Here is a 17,323-nt window from a genome sequence, read left to right as displayed (position 1 = left end):
GCAGTTATAAACGTCAAAGGAAAAATGCATGAACAGTGTTATTTCCCATGATCTAACTTTATTTAGTAATTGAGAATCAGTGGACAGTGACTTTGTCAGACACTATTTCATACAGCTGTCATTCCATGTGTACATCAAGTCATGTTTTAATTAAGAATTATTATGTTAAAAAATGGCTAGGAATTAAAATACAAAAGAAAAAATGATTTTATATCAAACTAAGTCCATGCTACTTTCGTTTTGAATATTTCAAATGGTGATGGCTTAATGTAACTTTTAAAAAAATAAAAAGAAACAAGTATTAAAATGAAAATAAAGAATGATATTCCACTTCTTTTGTCTGATGAGTCATTACAAGTGTTTGTTTTCTAATAGTTGATGGTTTTTAGTATAACCCATTAGAGTTTTTAATATAAATACAACAAAAGTCAGTTACTGAACATTCATTACATTCATATGATGAACAGGAAAGTGTATTCAACGACGAAACACATTTGTAAGACATAACAAATTAAACAATAGCACACAGTGTAGCACGATAAGAGCACAGGAAAGGTCACAGGTCACACCATAAAACATAAAAAAATGCATGTGTTTTCCTTTACGTGAGAGTGGCTCATAAAAGAGGTGGAATTAATTCCATGTAACGCAAACCGTGATAAAAAAATGAAAATAAAAAGCGTGATGGAAGACCCTTCATGTGTAAATATATATTAGTCTTTAATTTGATCTGCTTTTATGGCTGAAAATGTGGCTAGCATATAGTAACATCTGTATATATTCATTATGCATACCTTCAATATATAATACATTTCATTCGAGCCTCCCCTGCCTCACTATTAAAGGCATTAGAAACATGTAGGTATCTAGGACACAAATAACAGGAGGTGAGGGGTGAAAGGACAGCAGACAGCAGATTCTTTAGCAGGAGACCTCCATGGTTTGTGGCCTGGCCTGGTTGTCCAGGACTCCAGAGTTGGGCCCGTCCAGAGGGCTGTTCAGGTTGCGGCTGCGTGAGCCGTCCATGGATGTGATGCTGGAGGAGGAGGACCGGGATCGAGACAGACGGGTCATGCCTGCCGCTGGTACTGTGAGGTGGGAGTGAGATATGAGAAGATATGTGATTATTTCAGTCTTCAGTAGAATCGGGGGTAATTGCAAGTAAACAGATAGAACAAGCATCATGCAAGAGGAAACCAAACCGAGAATGTAATAATAGATTATCAGAAATTCATCTTGTGTCTGCCCACATACAGTATAAATGTGCACACAGAGGCATTTCTGACGATATGTAGATCTACCAAACACAGCGCAAAGACACATTAAAGCAAAACTAAAAACCAACACATACCTTCTGAAAAATGTGGAAAATAAACAATTTTTAAAAATAAAATAAAAAACACAAAATTGAAAAACCGATATCGGTCAACCACTAAATAATACCATGTCAAATATCTACATGCAAATATGTCTAAACACAAGCACAGAGGTGAACCATGCAAGCATGTAAACACCAGTCACTGTTGGATCACATCCGGGTACCTGATTCAGTGCTCAGATGGCTGAGCAAAACATGAGGAACTGTTTGCAAATGTTGAAGGGAGACAGATAGACAGAACAATAAGATATCTGTACAGGTTTTGGTATAAAAAGAAAAGTGTGTTAAGTATTTCATGGAAATGTTTTCAATATTTCTGTTAATTTGAATACAGGCTAGATACTACGGGGACGGCTGCGTTTTAAAATGTAACCTTGCAAGTTACAACCTCAACCCTACTAATTACCACTGTAAACCTTGCAGGTGTTTACGGCTGTGTTTCAGTGGCCTTTTTCTGCAGTGAGGTGAGCTGAGCCTAATGCTTCATTTATGGCTCCTCACCTACAGAGGGCGCCAAGAGGCAAAAAACATGTGCTGCGTCCCAATTCGCCTACTTATACTACGCCCTAAAATATGTACTGTTTTTGTGAAGAAAAAGTAAATACTTTTGAGTATGTAGCAGAAGAGTAGGTAAGCTTTGGGAGATACTACTTCGTCACAATTGCTTCTTTAACGGACCACTCTGTCGCTTAATTACATGCATCCTGTCAACGTTTAAACTGCCCTGTCAATCATCTTGTCACAGTTAAAATCCTCCACATTCAAATTAATTTAATTTACTACCGTATCAGAGAGAAATGTAGTAGCACGTTGATCTACCAGACGTGGGTCTTTAAAGGGGTGGTTCGGGATTTTTGACATCGGACCTCATTTTTAAGTCAGCCTGGTTGTTATTCATCAGTGGAGACATTTAAAAAAAAAAATTATCCAGTCCTTATATTTGGATAGTTAGCCAATGCTAGGTTAGCGCGAGTCAAGGGTAGATGTTAGCCAGCCATTAAAAACCGTTTTACCCACTCCACAGTGCACCAAACGCAAATCAATTATAACACTAGACTATCGATGCAAATGTCCGTTGAGAGAATAATGTTAGAAATCAAACTTACCTTTCATCACATTGAATTAGTTATAATTTGTTCCCTGTAATCATAAGCCTTGTCTACAGCATCAGCGGAGTGATATTGATTACCTAGGCAACCGAGTGAGCCGGTACACACATGTACTGCACACACTGTAGTGCGCTTCTTTTCTGTGTTTACTTTTTGCCGCATTACTAACTGGAGCAAAGTAAAATTCCGCAGCTGCTGAGAAACTAGTTCCTTTGGGATCATTGAGATGAAAGGTAGGTTTGATTTCTAACATTATTCTCTCAACGTACATTTGCATCGATAGTCTAGTGTTATAATTGATTTGCGTTTGGTGCACTGTGGAGTGGGTAAAACGTTTTTTAATGGCTGGCTAACATCTACCCTTGACTCGCGCTAGCCTAGCATCGGCTAACTATCCAAATATAAGGACTGGATATTTTTTTCCAGTCTCCACTGATGAATAACAACCAGGCTGACTTAAAAATGAGGTCCGATGTCAAAAATCCCGAACCACCCCTTTAATGCGGAGAACTTTCCTCATGTGTTTGTATAATAATGCATTTGAAAGTTAATGACCAAATGTACCTCTATAAATGCAGATGAAATATAATGTGGATGACTTTGAATAAATATTTTTTCATCAGGTTAGATACTGATTGTTAATCACGAGTAAAACCCTTCTCCACTTAACTGTTGTCTCGCACATCCGCCATGTTTGTAGTTTTTTCATTAGTGTTTGTAGTTCTTATCGAAGCCTTATCTAATGCACAATGGGTTGTAGGCAATATTAGCCATTAGAGTGTGCACGGATCTGCACTTCAGATTCTAACCGGAAATATTAGACTATCTGGGTATCTTTGGAGTCAATTAGTATGATTTGGGACATACTAATTCTAATTTCAAATACTATTTAGGATGGATAATATGCAAATTGGGACGCAGTTACGCTCTTTAATAATCATGAATATTTTTGGCATCTAAACATTTTTTTTATTATTTAATCATTTTCCCTGATATTCACAATGAAGTTCTTCAAAACCATTATCCAATTTCACTCTAACTTCCAGTCATCTTTTCACTGTCTGTGACCTCCAGATAATGACTGTCGCCCCATAATAAAAAAAGAAGCTCTTTTTAGTTGTTTGAATGTTCAAAGTATGTTTTTATAGTACAATGTTCTCTTCAATCTCAAGATAAAATTTAGCAATTAGATTCCTCATGGTGTGACCCCCTTTAAAAACTCTCTAGGGCTTTGATGGCTTAATTTAAAAGCCTGGGATGAATGTTACCAAGTATTATGCTCTTGAAAAGTCACCGCTTTGGTCCGACTCCTGACATGTAAATTCCTGCCTGATTGCAACAAAGACTATACAACAGTGCAGAAATGAAACAGCAAGTATCTTTTGAGGGGGAGGTATGAGGTCAGAGAGAGGGTGACATTTTTTCACACAGAGCGTTGGCAGCACATTAAGCACTATGGTGGTGCGCCGAAACCTGTCAACCAAAATGTGGGGAGGGCTCATTCAGAGGACATTGCTATTTCGTGCACGTCTGTAGTTTGGAAGGAAAACTAATCAAAACACAGGGTGTCTGGGAAGTCATGGTGAGTTGTGTGCGGTAAAAAGAAAGGAGAAAAGAAACAAAGACAGACTCCCAGAGCCGGATTTGTCTTAATAAAAGGCGGTCATTAGTCATAGTGTTGGGCTGAATTGATAATCAGCATAGGCCAGTGTCTCAGAAACGCAGATAAACAGATGCATGTTTACGGAGAAAGCTGTCCCAGATTGCTCTGCAGATTAAACTAACCTCACTGAAGATACATTCACAGGTTAGAATATGTCAAACGCTGAGGTAAACGGATAAAAATACTCACTGTATCCCATTCCTTGAACAAAGTATTTGAAGGCTTCGGCCAACTTTCCAGGCTGTTGGGAGATTAGAGGTCATTTAAACAGGATTACACATTCATATTACATAATGCATACTTGAACATTGGTGAAGATAACAGCAGGGGCGGAGGTGTTTAATATGGTGTTCAATATCAAGAATTAAAAGATCAGGACTAACCTGAACAACCTGAGGCAGACCGCCACAGTCAGCCATCTGTCATAGAGAGAGAGAATTCAAATAATGTAAAATAAAGAGATACAAATATCACTTTGAAATACACGCAGTTCACAATGTACCACTTCAGGAGAGCAAAAAGTTAGACGAGTTAAATGCTGGACTTGAAGATTAAGAGTTAGGGCTTTGCAAAATACCCATGTTGTCTTACCTTCAGCAAGGTGGTCTTTGTTGGATTTAACCTAGAGTTGCATTCAACCTGTAATATAAAATAATTCATTAGTTTTCAAGTAGTACAGCAACAAAAGGGGGAAAAATGACCTTGTACTTCCAAACTTACCACAGCCTCCACAGCAGGGGAAGTGTCTCCAACCACCAGAAGAGCAGGGCATCTGCACAGGGACAGACAGTGGTGAAAAGAAAATACACAAAAAAAAAAAACAATAAAAAGAACTGTAATCAAATAAAATAATCAAATGAAATAAAAGCTTACATCAGCGTTTTCACTGTGTTCTCATTGAGACCAGCAACTGGCCTCTCGATTCCAAGGTCTTGACGCCTGTTAAAAACAAAGACCTAATTTAGAAGGTTTGCCAGCATAATTAAAGCAACAACATGGAACTTTTCCTCTGCGGTCGCCCTACAGGTTGGAAGCGGAATTGTCCATTACCGCTGTCGTAAAATGATTTACGGTTACTGTATATGAAGCATGCAGGTTTTTTTCATATGGGCAATGATAATATTATTAATCTTCCCCCTTTCATAATTTATACATGTTTAGTAGACTAAACATTTTAACTCAAACATTTGCGATTTGCATGTCGATTGCAATGCTCAAATCTGAACGAGAATGATAGCGATAGCATCCTAACCATCTAAAACTACCATGTTATTGTTTACTAGCTACCAGATTGATAATTCGCTCATCTACTAGCTGATTCATGAAGATAAATGGAGGACCAGATAGTTTCCGTAACGTAGCCAGGCAGACAACAGATTAGAAAAACTAAAGATAGTATGCAAGCAATTTACAGTTACTTACTAGTTCAACAGCATGACGGCCAAGTCAGCATCGGTCTGGTAACTCTCCTCCTTCATAAGCTAACGCCAGCGAGCAAACGCTCGACCAATATTGATCCTCGTCCTGCCTTTCAGTTTATCACTCTCCCTTTTCCTCTTCCGACTCTACTCCGACAAAACCTTGGACTTCTTACGTTTCGCTGCTGCTTCAGCCATGACGAAAACAGACGTACGAAAACAATTTGAGGAAGTGGTGGGCAAAGTGACGTATGCCGTAAAGCAGTCGAATTTTGTAGTTCTTTTTGAGCGCTGGTTACTACCCGCACCCCGAAGTTACATAGTGCCAGTAAAAGCGATACAGACCCCGTCAGGTTCTGGCAGACTTCTCATTCAACCTATTATAAGTCGATGTACTATCACAAGGGTCTTGGAAATATATTATGAAGGTTGAAAAGTTATATGTTGTTACTTTAATGACCAATACAGATGATTTCTTTAATGAAAAGTAACTTACGCATTGTATGAGCCACAGAAAAGGCCCAAGTTGTCCTGGTTGATGTCCTGGGCAATGTGCAGGCGGTACGTCTGAATCAGTTCTTGGTTGTCAGTCAGCTCCTCCTAATTTTTCAGAATAATAAATAAAAAACATTACGTTTAAAGAGAAATAATAGCCAGCTGGCTTTCATTGTGCTCACAAAGCACTGCTGTAAAGCCAGAGGGGTTTACTCACAGTGCTGAAGTGATGATACATCACGGTGTCCACTAGATTGCTAGTCCACCCAGTGAGCTAGAAAAAAAAATTAGAGTAATATGGATAATACTATGAAAGTAATAAAATCTAAACATATTGCTGCGCCTGTGGTAGAGTCCTTAAGACACTGAAGCCCAGTTTCACAGACAGGGCTTAGATTAAGCCAGGATTAGGCCTTAGTTCAACTAGGGCATTTAAGTAACTTTTATAATTGTTTCTTAGGAAAAAAAAAACATTACTAGTGTGAATTCTGAGACAAGGAAGGACAGCTGATCGCCATATATATTATATATAATCACCATCTGTTTGCTCAAAGTGTATACTCACCTTGGAAGCAGCCCAGTCTATCCAGCCCTCAGCGCAGGGGTCCACATTGATCAAAACCAGCCCCTCTACCAGGGTCGGCTGAATCAGCTGCAGACAGAGCAAAGGAAATTAGGGAATTAGGGTCTTTAATGAGGGGAACGTGGGGAGAGTGATTTAAAAGTGCATGTAGTCATGGCAGAGGAGGAGCTTTTAGCAGCTGAACTCAAAGCATCTTCCTTCAGAAGCCTCTGCTGACTGTCAGTGGCATTAATCTTTCAGTGAGCGAGTCTATGCGCACTCATATGAAGAGAGGATGAGAGAGGACAGCACAGGAAAATAACACAGGGCACTTAGCGACCCGTGAATGAGAAAAGAGGGAGGGGGAAGAGATGTATTATGGGTTGTTTTGCATAAAAGAAATGCTGAATATATCAGGCTTGTGAATGTGTCAGAGATATTTAGACTTTGATCAATAGCCTCAGATGCTTGAGGCTGCAGTGCGGGCAGTATAATAACAGTCCTGCATTCAGAGCCTCTGGGGGCAATGCAGCTTTTCCGGCACTATTTTCACTAAGTGCAGGTGGGGATGATATAAAAATATGTGATATAGCTGTTTGATATAGGGCATGTACACACCGCAGTTTAATATGCAGCATCATTTCAGTGTTTTATTGTTAACTAAAACTATTATTAGTTGAAAAATTTGAAAAACTTGATCATTGAAATAAACTAAATTCAAGTTGAAGAACTAAAATGATTCAAACTAAAAGGATAAAAATATATAGAAATATTAAAGGATATAAAACATTTACAAAATCTAGTGTTTATGAAGTTTAAAGTGGTACATGATGTAGAAGTTATTTTTGTAAATTGAATATTATTAATTCAAATAATTATATTAAAAAACAACAAATTAATTACTGGTTGTAAATAGTTGTTTTAAGGAAAACATTTCTTCTTTTTTTATAGATTTTTTTTAATACTTCCTATGAAAAATATTTATAACAGGCCAAAGTCAAATTTGAACTTGACATGAGACAGCAGAAGAAAAAAAAATCTTGTTGAAACATGCAGGGGTACTTAACTTGCAAATGGTTATTTTACAGCCACATTACACTCCATAGATAGTTTAAAATGGTTTAAAATTTTCAATTACTTATACATCTCCAGTTGCTATTATTTCTTTTAGATAAAAACAGATAACGGCAAACGGTTAAACTGTTGGCATCCATGTTCCTTGTTTACAGCAGAGAAACACAAAAATGTTGCTGTGGTTACACCGACGGGTTTGGGAGGCAATTCAGTATTCCGTACGCAAACAGAATGCTAATTTAGGGATTCAATACCGTTATAAAGAAAGAAAGAATGAGCTAGACAGAGAGAAAGGCACAGACAATTTTTTAAGACAATAAAATGAAAGTGAAATGAAAAGCAGAACTCACAGCAAAGCGGCTTAAGATGTATGCACCTGCTCCCACACCAATGCCAATCACGCTGTTCACCCTGCAAACGGATACATACACATCCTGTGTCATTTTCAACATCTGCAGTGTTTCATCAATGCTCCCAACAGAGAAATCTTGTAATTCACTCAAACAGTCCTACAGATGCAGTCCTGTTCCATCACTGATTGATGTGGTAGAGAGTAATTCAATACTAATGGACCAGCTGGACTTTGTTACTCACTTCAGCTGAGTCAGGACTGAGGATAACATCTCTGCCAACTCATCCATGGTAGGGTACTGGTACCTGAAGAGCAACAAAGACAGAAAATGACAATCAATGGGAATATAACCAACCAATATTAACCAAGGGAATAGAACTAATAAATAACACCACTCTGCATCTTATTTGCTGCATTAAATCCAATACTTGTTTCTTACTAACTTTGGGGTGCTGATTCCAAAATTAGTGCCTGTTTGCACGCCAGTTTCTCACAAAATATGATGTGCATTTCATAGCATTTCAACAACCATTTATAAGGTGAAGACATCTTGTTTTATCCCTTAATCACCAGAAACACTGCCACATAGACAGGTTGCCAGGTTAGAACTCTTTGTTCAATTCTCATCTGATATTCACATATATTATTTTATGCCTAGTCATGATTTCAAGTTAGAATTATGGCCAATGACAGAAGAAAATGCAAACATGAGCCAGATGTTTTACTACATTCAAACAACATATTGTTCACTCCTTTGCAGATTGTGAGTTAACATACATTTTGAATTCTTCGAAATTCTTGCAAATCAGCAGAAATTGTTTTTCAAGATACAGGGCTTTGTAATCACAAGATTTTGATAATGTGTTTAATGGCAGTATTGCCTCATTGGCTGTTGGGACCTGCCACTCACCCTGTGGGAAAGGGGGGTGCTGCCTCCTGCTGGCCAGGGGCGTCCACGTGCACGACGGCAAAGTGCTGAGTGATCTCCATCATGTCCTCAAAGTTAAACAGGGTGTTGAAGCAGGACTTGTCTGAAAACCAACCAAAACACCAACGTCATCATCATCATACTCCGAATTTCTGACAAGTACACAATTTGTCTGTCATTTCATTTTTTTCACATACGGTTGAGGCCGATGTCATGGTAGGTGAGAATGACAGGGCGGTTGCCTTTAGGGCTGCCTCTCATGGTCACATGGAGCACACCATGGGGCGTCTCAATGTCATGCTCCTGGAACAAACAAGAAGTCAAATACAGGCAATAAAATCTCTCCTCAAAAACTTCGTCAGGCTGCCAGGAAATGCTTAAGGGTTTACTATGCTACTAAGTGAGTGAAGTGTTGATGTTGCTGCTTTCAGGAAGAATGTATTTGTGTTTTAAGTGATATCCCCCATGAGAGGCTCAAACAGATGGCTGCAGGATCAATAGAAAGATCTAGAGGGAAGGCCAAGCAGCTGCACAGAACACTGCACATCAGTACTGTTGCATTATGGGTGTGTGCCTTCCTTAGAAACGTTTTTCATTGCATTATACACTGATTTGGGTTTATGGTTAATTTAAAGAATCCCTGGGCATTCAAATATGTGAAATTGATCTAGTGATTCATATTCATTGACAAGATTAAATCCATTGGATTTATGTAAGTGATCTAAATCCAGAGATCTAATGTTTTAATATAAATAAATATACATAAATGTTGAAAGGATGAACCGTGAACTTCTTGTACTCTAATTTCACTCCAGTCATCATCATCCAAATCGGTTTAGGAAGAAAGCCAAAATCTATAAAGCATCCTTCCAAGAGCCCAATTAGTGCTGCATTATAGTAGTTACTTATCCTCAATACTAGGGCAAACATACACATAAACTACACTAACGTTCAAAAGTTTGGGCTCAAAGAAATGAATACTTAAAGAATACAATCAAGGATTCATTCATAATGCGATCATGTCTTTCATAAATTACATTTTAAAATATATAAAAACAGAAAACAGTTATTTTAAATTGTAATAATATTTCCCTATATTACTGTTTTTCAGCAATGCTCATGTTTTTCAGCGAACATGAGACTTTCAAAAACATAAAAAAAAAAAATCTTACCAACAACAAACTTTAGTCTATATGATAAGATAACCTCTAAACAGAAAGACTTTCTCTGGTCAAATCAAAAACATCAATGTGGACGCTGGCCGGATGCTTCCGAGCCATCACTGGGAGCGGCTGCAGAACAAAACCATCATCCTGTGAGTATGACTATGCAGAACTGTAACGCACTGCAGGCCTCATTAGAAACAGGGAGAGTGCTTTTCAAACAGAGTAAAGCTTTGAGTCTTAACATTCACAGAACTGTCAGATTCATATTGCACATAAAACTGGGAAGCAAAAATGGCTGAAATCACCAGTTACAATCTAAATGGCTGCTTTATGCAGCTCCTTTGAATTTTTAGTAGCAAGTCAACCAGAAGATGTATATCACAATTTGTATGGATAGAAATTCTCATTACAAAGTCTACACATTTTCTGCTATTTTTACAGCAAGTTATCTTACAGCTATTATCTCAAAGAGTCTATTTCATATAACCCCTTTGCAAATACAAAGCTAACCAACTGATCGGTTTACATGTCAGTCTATCCAGACTGTGATGTCCCTAACCATATGACCCTTCAAACCCAACTGGTATAAACCAGGATGGAGCCGTCATATGCCTGAGAGAGCAGAGAGATTCCTCAACAGGAGAAGAACTAATAAAGAGATTAATGACAGGACAGAGAGTTTCAGATCAATATCTGCTGACATAAAATTAGAATTGTTTTAATGTTGTATTCAATCTATATAATCACCAGAAGGAGATAGGCCAGTAGTCAAGAGGGAAAACTGGGAATGTTGTCCTGGGCCTTGTATTGAGGGAGGACCAACTAAGGTCCTGGATAGAGTTTCATCATTTCATGTTCAGTGATGTATATACCAAGGATATAACAAGGTTGGACTATAAGTGTGTGTGTGTGTGTGTGTGTGTGTGTGTGTGTGTGTGTGTGTGTGTGTGTGTGTGTGTGTGTATATATATACACACACACACAGAGAGAGAGAGAGAGAGAGAGAGAGAGAGAGAGAGAGAGAGTGAGAGTGTGTGTGTTCTGCGCATCACAGCTTCCTCTCCATCAATTATAGAATGAGTCACAGCAGAGAGACACAGGAGTCTTGAGGTAAGGAAAAAATTTGCTTCTACACTGAAGCTCTTTGTGTGAATAAGAGTCACAATATTGTGACTGGCTATTATTTGCTAATACCTTTCTAGCTTTGGGGCCATCTTCTTATATGTTGAAGTTGGCATTAAATGGAAATTCACCAAAACTGATCTTGTAACTTTTAAATTAATATTATAACTTGATCTTCCGGTGAAACGACAGACTTCTCTCTGGTGATATATATATATATATATATATATATATATATATATATATACCCTGCCCCATTCTTGTAATCGACTACAAGCTCACATTCAGATCTGCTTCCAGCCAATCAACGACCGACAGATAAAAATCAAGTCCGTGCTCTACATTTTTTTTTTTTTTTCGATAATCCATTTCACTCGGATGTGCTTTCCAATACAGAATTAAAGATTGGTCACTCACTACTGCGGTTTCATCATGACTTCAAACAAGCCAAAAATATTGATGACATCCTGCACTACACAGATTTTGTCCAATCAAATGGTCTCTAGAGAATGTCCCGCCCCATAATACCACCTTCAACTAGCAAGCAGCAAATCATGATTCATGGCTGAGATATAGCTAAAACTAACCTGCTATTATTCAAGTTCAGATTCAATAGCAAATTGAAAAAAACTGTGCTCATCAAATTATTTTATAGGGTAATACTTGATATCAAAAATTGGTATAATTGAATAGCGCTTTGCAGCTAGGCATGCTGAATGAACAAATGTCTGGTGCTTGGCTTTAAATTTGGTTGCACTGGAACGTGTCCGAATGTTTTCAGCTCTCAGGGACGTGAGGGATCAAGGCCAGAGAGTGGGAGACTCTGAAATGTAACATTTAAAAAAGTCTCTCCTGTTCACTCTGCCAAACACACTCTCAATCTTTCAGACACACACATGCACGCATTTATACCCTGCATGTGGGTCTAGAGAGTGTGGGAGAGTCTGGAAAGAGGGGCAGAATAGGAATGAGCCTGAAAAAAGAAGATGACTAATTCAGTGGGACAAATAGTGATGGGTCATCATGATTCCTGACTAGGTCTACAATAAGCTGTAGAAGGTGATCTAAACTCTGCAATATATTCATTAAAAACCATAAACAACCTATAATATGATCTGATATCAAACGCTTGCATCATCTTCCTCTGTGCTCTTCAAAAGGAAAAAAAATCAGGATCGACTAGGGAGCACTGCAACCTGCTGTTCACAATCACAACCAGCCTATTCTTTCTGGAGAAATTCAAGTATGTTGCTGGTTTAGCTAGTCAAGAAGCCTGGTGGGAGCATCCAAAACACAAATTCCAAGTCTTTTCAACTGGATAAAGATGTTTCTTACATTCAAACAGTGCCATAACAACAAAACTGAAGTTGACACATTTACAAAATAATCAAATTACTATTGGACTCACTTTTTTTTAATGGTTGACTTAAATAATTGTCTCTAGCACCCTTTTATCCTAAATATGTGGTTACATCCTTGCATGCAAACATTCAAACATGGCAAAAGGACAATCAAAACAGCTCTCTCTTGGGAAACAGAGGCTAAGCCAAGGTATATGAATGAATACAAGCCAACAGCCCCAGCCTTTGCCCCCACCCCCGCTCCTCCAGCTAATAGCATCAATCACAGACCACAAGCCTGGGAGCCATTACACAGCACAAACTTGATGGCAGATAACTATTATACACACACACACAGAGATCACATACACAGATATTAGTACACACCATCCATATGCATTTCTAGAAACACACACAGTATACACTCTCAACCACACCCTGCCAGTAATGCTAGCGCATTTAAGTGCTCCAAATCAAATGCCCTTGATTTGCTTGACCTATTAGACCGTTTGATGATGTCTCGGGACGTGTGCCATATTTAAATACACAAAATCCATATTTACTTGACAATCCCTCGACTGCACCAACATATCATTTTAGAGTGAATCATGTACATTTGAAGCACCTAAACTGAAGATCTTTGTAACGAACAGTTTAGTCTCTGACTGGTTTAATCTGTGGTAAGGTAAACAAGCAGAGAGGCGCATGACTCGCATGACTAATGCAAGAAAACACACAATCCCTCACTGGAAAGAATCACATATACTGGCTCACACGTCAACCACGGCATGCATGGCACATACAAACATTTCTGCTAGAGCATAGGAGGATATCAGGGCTAAAACAGTAGGAATCAGGAGTAAGGAATCAGCCTTGGCTGTCAGTTGTAGAGATCTCTCTTACACACAAACACACACACACACACACACACACACACACACACACACACACGCGCACTCACCACTGCATTTCCAGTGCATGCATTCTGCTCCACATCCAGAACGGTTGACATGTTTCCACACACGAGACAGTGACAGCTTCAGAGAGGAGACAGGATGAGATGGGAGGATCCACGAGAGTGGCTGAAGGAGGGATGGAGGGGAACGGACAGGGAGAGCAGTAGCTAGGCAGAGATCCAAGAGGGAGGGGAGACAGAGGAGTAGAGAGAGGGAGAGTGAAATAAATGAACAGAGGAGGTATGTTTTGAGAGAGAGGGGGAGAAAGAGAGAGAGGGAGAGACTGTTGAGATGCAGATAGAGTGAGGAGAAAGAAGTGACTGCGGTTTGCGCTGGGGAGGCAGTGCTTGCTCATGCATACGGCAGCCCTGCTCTGATTGGACGAGGGGAAGTCAGGTGGGCGGGAGGTGGCAGAAGCAGGGATGAGAGGGTGGGGCAGACACATAGAGGGCGAGGAAGGGATGATGCTCTCCTCTGCACTTTATGATTTGTTTTTGGGTGGGGGCAACCAGTTCACAGCTTCAGATTCAACAAGAGAAAAAATGCAGAGATATTTGACCTTGCAAATCAATTTGTTCAATCAATTTATTCATGGGAGGGGTTCCCAACTGTTTTATTTTTTTTTTCTCTGGGTTGCCTCATGGTAGATTTGATTTTATCAAGTGGGGGCTAAGACCAATTATAAAACGCATAATTGATTATCACATGAAACTATACAAAAATGTCCTTACAATTTTACCTTTGCATAGTTTTGCTCAGTCTCAAGATTTCCCAGGATGAGTACATGTAAACTCACCCATCAATGATAGAATAAGATACCTTACAGTTTGATTGGACACATGGTTTTTGACGTCAAAGTTAAGTTGAGTGTTTGACCTTGTTTGGTTTATTGCTTGATTATCTCCACCATTGCAACCACCGATCGTGACAGCATATGCATTTAGACCTGTGACCCATTTATAGGTTGTGACACGTTAAGAACCAATACTTTATTGTATAATTACATCCAACTAATTACTCAAATGAGCCATCAAATCAGTACAACAACAATAACTAAACCTATTATCGGTGTCCTTGGATTTACAATAATGTTTTTTTTTCCACTGTGTTTTCTACCACTGCAATAAATAATCACGGTTGCAGAACACAGTTGGTCCCCACTGAAGGAATTATGACCCAGCAGAGGTGCATTGTGGTATATCATCTAAGCAATCTCTCTACGGATCTTGGGCTCTGATAGGTTATTGATTTGCTTTGCTTCCATTTATCAGTAGATGAGGTTGAAACATTGTTTTTCATTCAGTAAGCCTCTGTGCTGCACCCCAGGGGCCGCCGTAGACAAACACAATCTGAGGAGCAATATTCAGGGAAAGCTAACACAACTGGAGCTGAAACACATAAGGCAAAAGAAGTCAGCATTTTTGGATTGGAATAAAGCAATGCGTTTATAAAGGTATGTACAGTGTTTTATTCCTATCCCTAACCCTACAGTAAGTACATGCTAATTAATATTACTCAGCACTTAAATGTATACTTAAACTGTAACAAGAACACCTTACAATAAAGTGTAACCCATGGTTTTATTACTTATTGATGGACCTGCAGCTTCAGTTATAAATCAGATTGTGTTAGCCACTCTCTCCGTCTCAGTGTGCAGTCCTGCGGAGCGTGCCGTGTGCGAGTGACCTTCAGGCGAACGTGTGCACACCAGAGGGCAAAATGGACAGACAAGGCCTTATGAAGGCCTGTCAAGACTGACTAGAAACTTCATAATCAGCAAAATATAATTTACATTCAAAACTACTCTGAAACTAGACACAGAAAGAGAGAGAGAGGGTTTGGGTTACATTTTTATATTCCTATTTGATGGCTGAGTCTGAGAGAAGGTCTCAAAGAACAGGGGATCAGAGATGAAATCATGCTATAAATTATTATTTTCTACTGGGCTTTTGCTTATTTTGAACATTATTTAATACGTTAATGACACTGTATTAAAGGCAAGGATATGACTTTGCCTACTCTGAGCTTCTGGTGCCCTCTATAGGATGAAATAGTCTCTGAATAATGATGAACCTGTCGTGATGACTTGCAGTATTCACACAAGATGCTTCGGCTATTACTATTGGCTAAGAGCAGAAAGAAAAAACGGGGTCTCCAAAAGGGGCTCAGAGAGCTGAATCACCAACTGAGATCTAAGTATTTTGGCTAACAAAAGAAAAAAAGCAATAGCACTATTAAGACGAATAATAATAATAATATTAATAATTATACACATAAAAGATGTTGTAAAAATTTTACAATGCCGTTTAAACATGAACCTCATATATATCAAAAACAAGATGTAATCCATTAGTCTGTAATCTGTTCAAACAAACATTTGGGACAAAAAAGAAGATGTAGTTGCAACAAACAAAAAAAAGCACAATCTGACTTTTTATAATTTTACCTTAAACCTATAAGACTCTGTAAACCATCTATGCTATAAAAATGGCGATAGACTGTTTCAATTTTATCTTCTGGCTTTTGCACTATATTTTGGATGGCTGTAGAGAGAGAGAGGTCATTTACACAGAGTAAATGTGTTTTTGTGGTTAAAAATGCGAGAAGCAAGGCAGTGGAATGCATAAAAACAAGGCCTTGCCTTGCCTTGAATGGCCCCTCAGACTGTATTACCTCTCTTCACCAGCAGAGAGCAGTCCCTCCTTAAACCAAAGCCATCTCATGCACATGTAGGTGTCCTGCAGCACTCAATGCTACTGTGTGATTGGATTGGCTGGCTTGGTGTCGGCCCATCATCTGACTAACACTTAATGTGTGCAGCTTGTGTATGGAGGCTTGCTGAGTAAGGAACACTAAAGCCACTATATAATGTAGACCAGGTCATACTGGAGTCTGAGCATGCTCACTTCAACAGCTGCAGGCGCTAGGCTATATTTAGCTCATCTGAGACCCCTGCACTGAAAGAGGAGAATGTAATCCACGACGATGTATTTCCGTTTCCTCATTGCAACAGAGACATTAAAAATTTGTAAATGATGCATACATCTATATTTCAAGATATCAACCACCATCATTATCAACTTTCAATAGAATGGATAATGATCAGTGTGGATAATCATGATATGCTTTACAGGATGCATTAAGTTCTTGAGTACCTTCTTAAGTTAGAACTACAACATTGTCTTGTTTTCTTTTAAATGGGTCATATAATGGTACATGCACTTTTACAAGTTGATTGTACTGAAATGTGTGTTGGCAGTGCCTGTACACAACCATCATAAAATGATAAAAATCCATCCAGTGTTTTTTTTTTTAATATATAATATTTAATATGTTTTCCCCTCTCTCAAATCAAGCCGTTCGACCGTGTGACGTCACAAAATCGACGCCCCTCCCACGATTGTTGATTGACAGCAGCGTTTCAACACAGACCCGCCCTCGCTCGTGAGCGAGCTGTCAATCATAGTCCGCGCGGACCGTTGTTGATACGCTGGAGCAATGTCTATGAGCAGAATGGCGTCTAAGCGATTGTGGTGTTCTTGGGTGTAATAATGAACACAGCAGTCATATTGATGTTCCTAAATCCGAACCGCTGAAGACGCAGTGGCTGAGTTTGTTTTTGAAGGGAATATTCCCCACGATCAACATCAATGCTTTCATGTTTGCGTGAATCATTTCACACACCAGACTGCTTTACAAATGAGGGTCAGTAACGTTATAAAGCTGGTTTTGCTAAGACGCTGCTCCTGAAAAAATTATC

General features: G+C 38.9%; 1 protein-coding gene across 6 annotated transcripts in view; it reads right to left on the bottom strand.

Annotated features, from left to right (window-relative positions):
- Positions 1-31: 31 nt before the first annotated feature.
- Positions 32-17,323, bottom strand: part of ndrg3a (ndrg family member 3a) — a 35,283-nt gene continuing 17,991 nt past the window's right edge. For 2 of the 6 annotated variants that reach the window (XM_081358585.1, XM_081358586.1), the window contains exons 4-17: positions 9,177-9,282; positions 8,962-9,082; positions 8,294-8,356; positions 8,050-8,110; positions 6,629-6,715; positions 6,281-6,337; positions 6,065-6,168; positions 5,024-5,089; positions 4,871-4,922; positions 4,742-4,789; positions 4,534-4,569; positions 4,340-4,391; positions 1,543-1,581; positions 45-1,088 (exon numbers count right to left, since the gene is read on the bottom strand). In XM_081358585.1, coding sequence (XP_081214711.1) covers positions 922-1,088; positions 1,543-1,581; positions 4,340-4,391; positions 4,534-4,569; positions 4,742-4,789; positions 4,871-4,922; positions 5,024-5,089; positions 6,065-6,168; positions 6,281-6,337; positions 6,629-6,715; positions 8,050-8,110; positions 8,294-8,356; positions 8,962-9,082; positions 9,177-9,282 — 1,059 coding nt within the window. In that variant the 3' untranslated portion in view covers positions 45-921. Of the gene's footprint in view, positions 1,089-1,542; positions 1,582-4,339; positions 4,392-4,533; positions 4,570-4,741; positions 4,790-4,870; positions 4,923-5,023; positions 5,090-6,064; positions 6,169-6,280; positions 6,338-6,628; positions 6,716-8,049; positions 8,111-8,293; positions 8,357-8,961; positions 9,083-9,176; positions 9,283-13,568; positions 13,934-17,323 lie in introns of those variants that run through there. The other 4 variants (XM_081358589.1, XM_081358590.1, XM_081358587.1 and 1 more) reach the window with 4 other exon arrangements.

Source organism: Scardinius erythrophthalmus (assembly GCF_964197995.2).
Source record: "Scardinius erythrophthalmus genome assembly, chromosome: 25".
Taxonomy (NCBI): domain Eukaryota; kingdom Metazoa; phylum Chordata; class Actinopteri; order Cypriniformes; family Leuciscidae; genus Scardinius; species Scardinius erythrophthalmus.
Note: the sequence above shows the minus strand (reverse complement) of the source record. Positions and strands in the feature narration are given on the sequence as shown.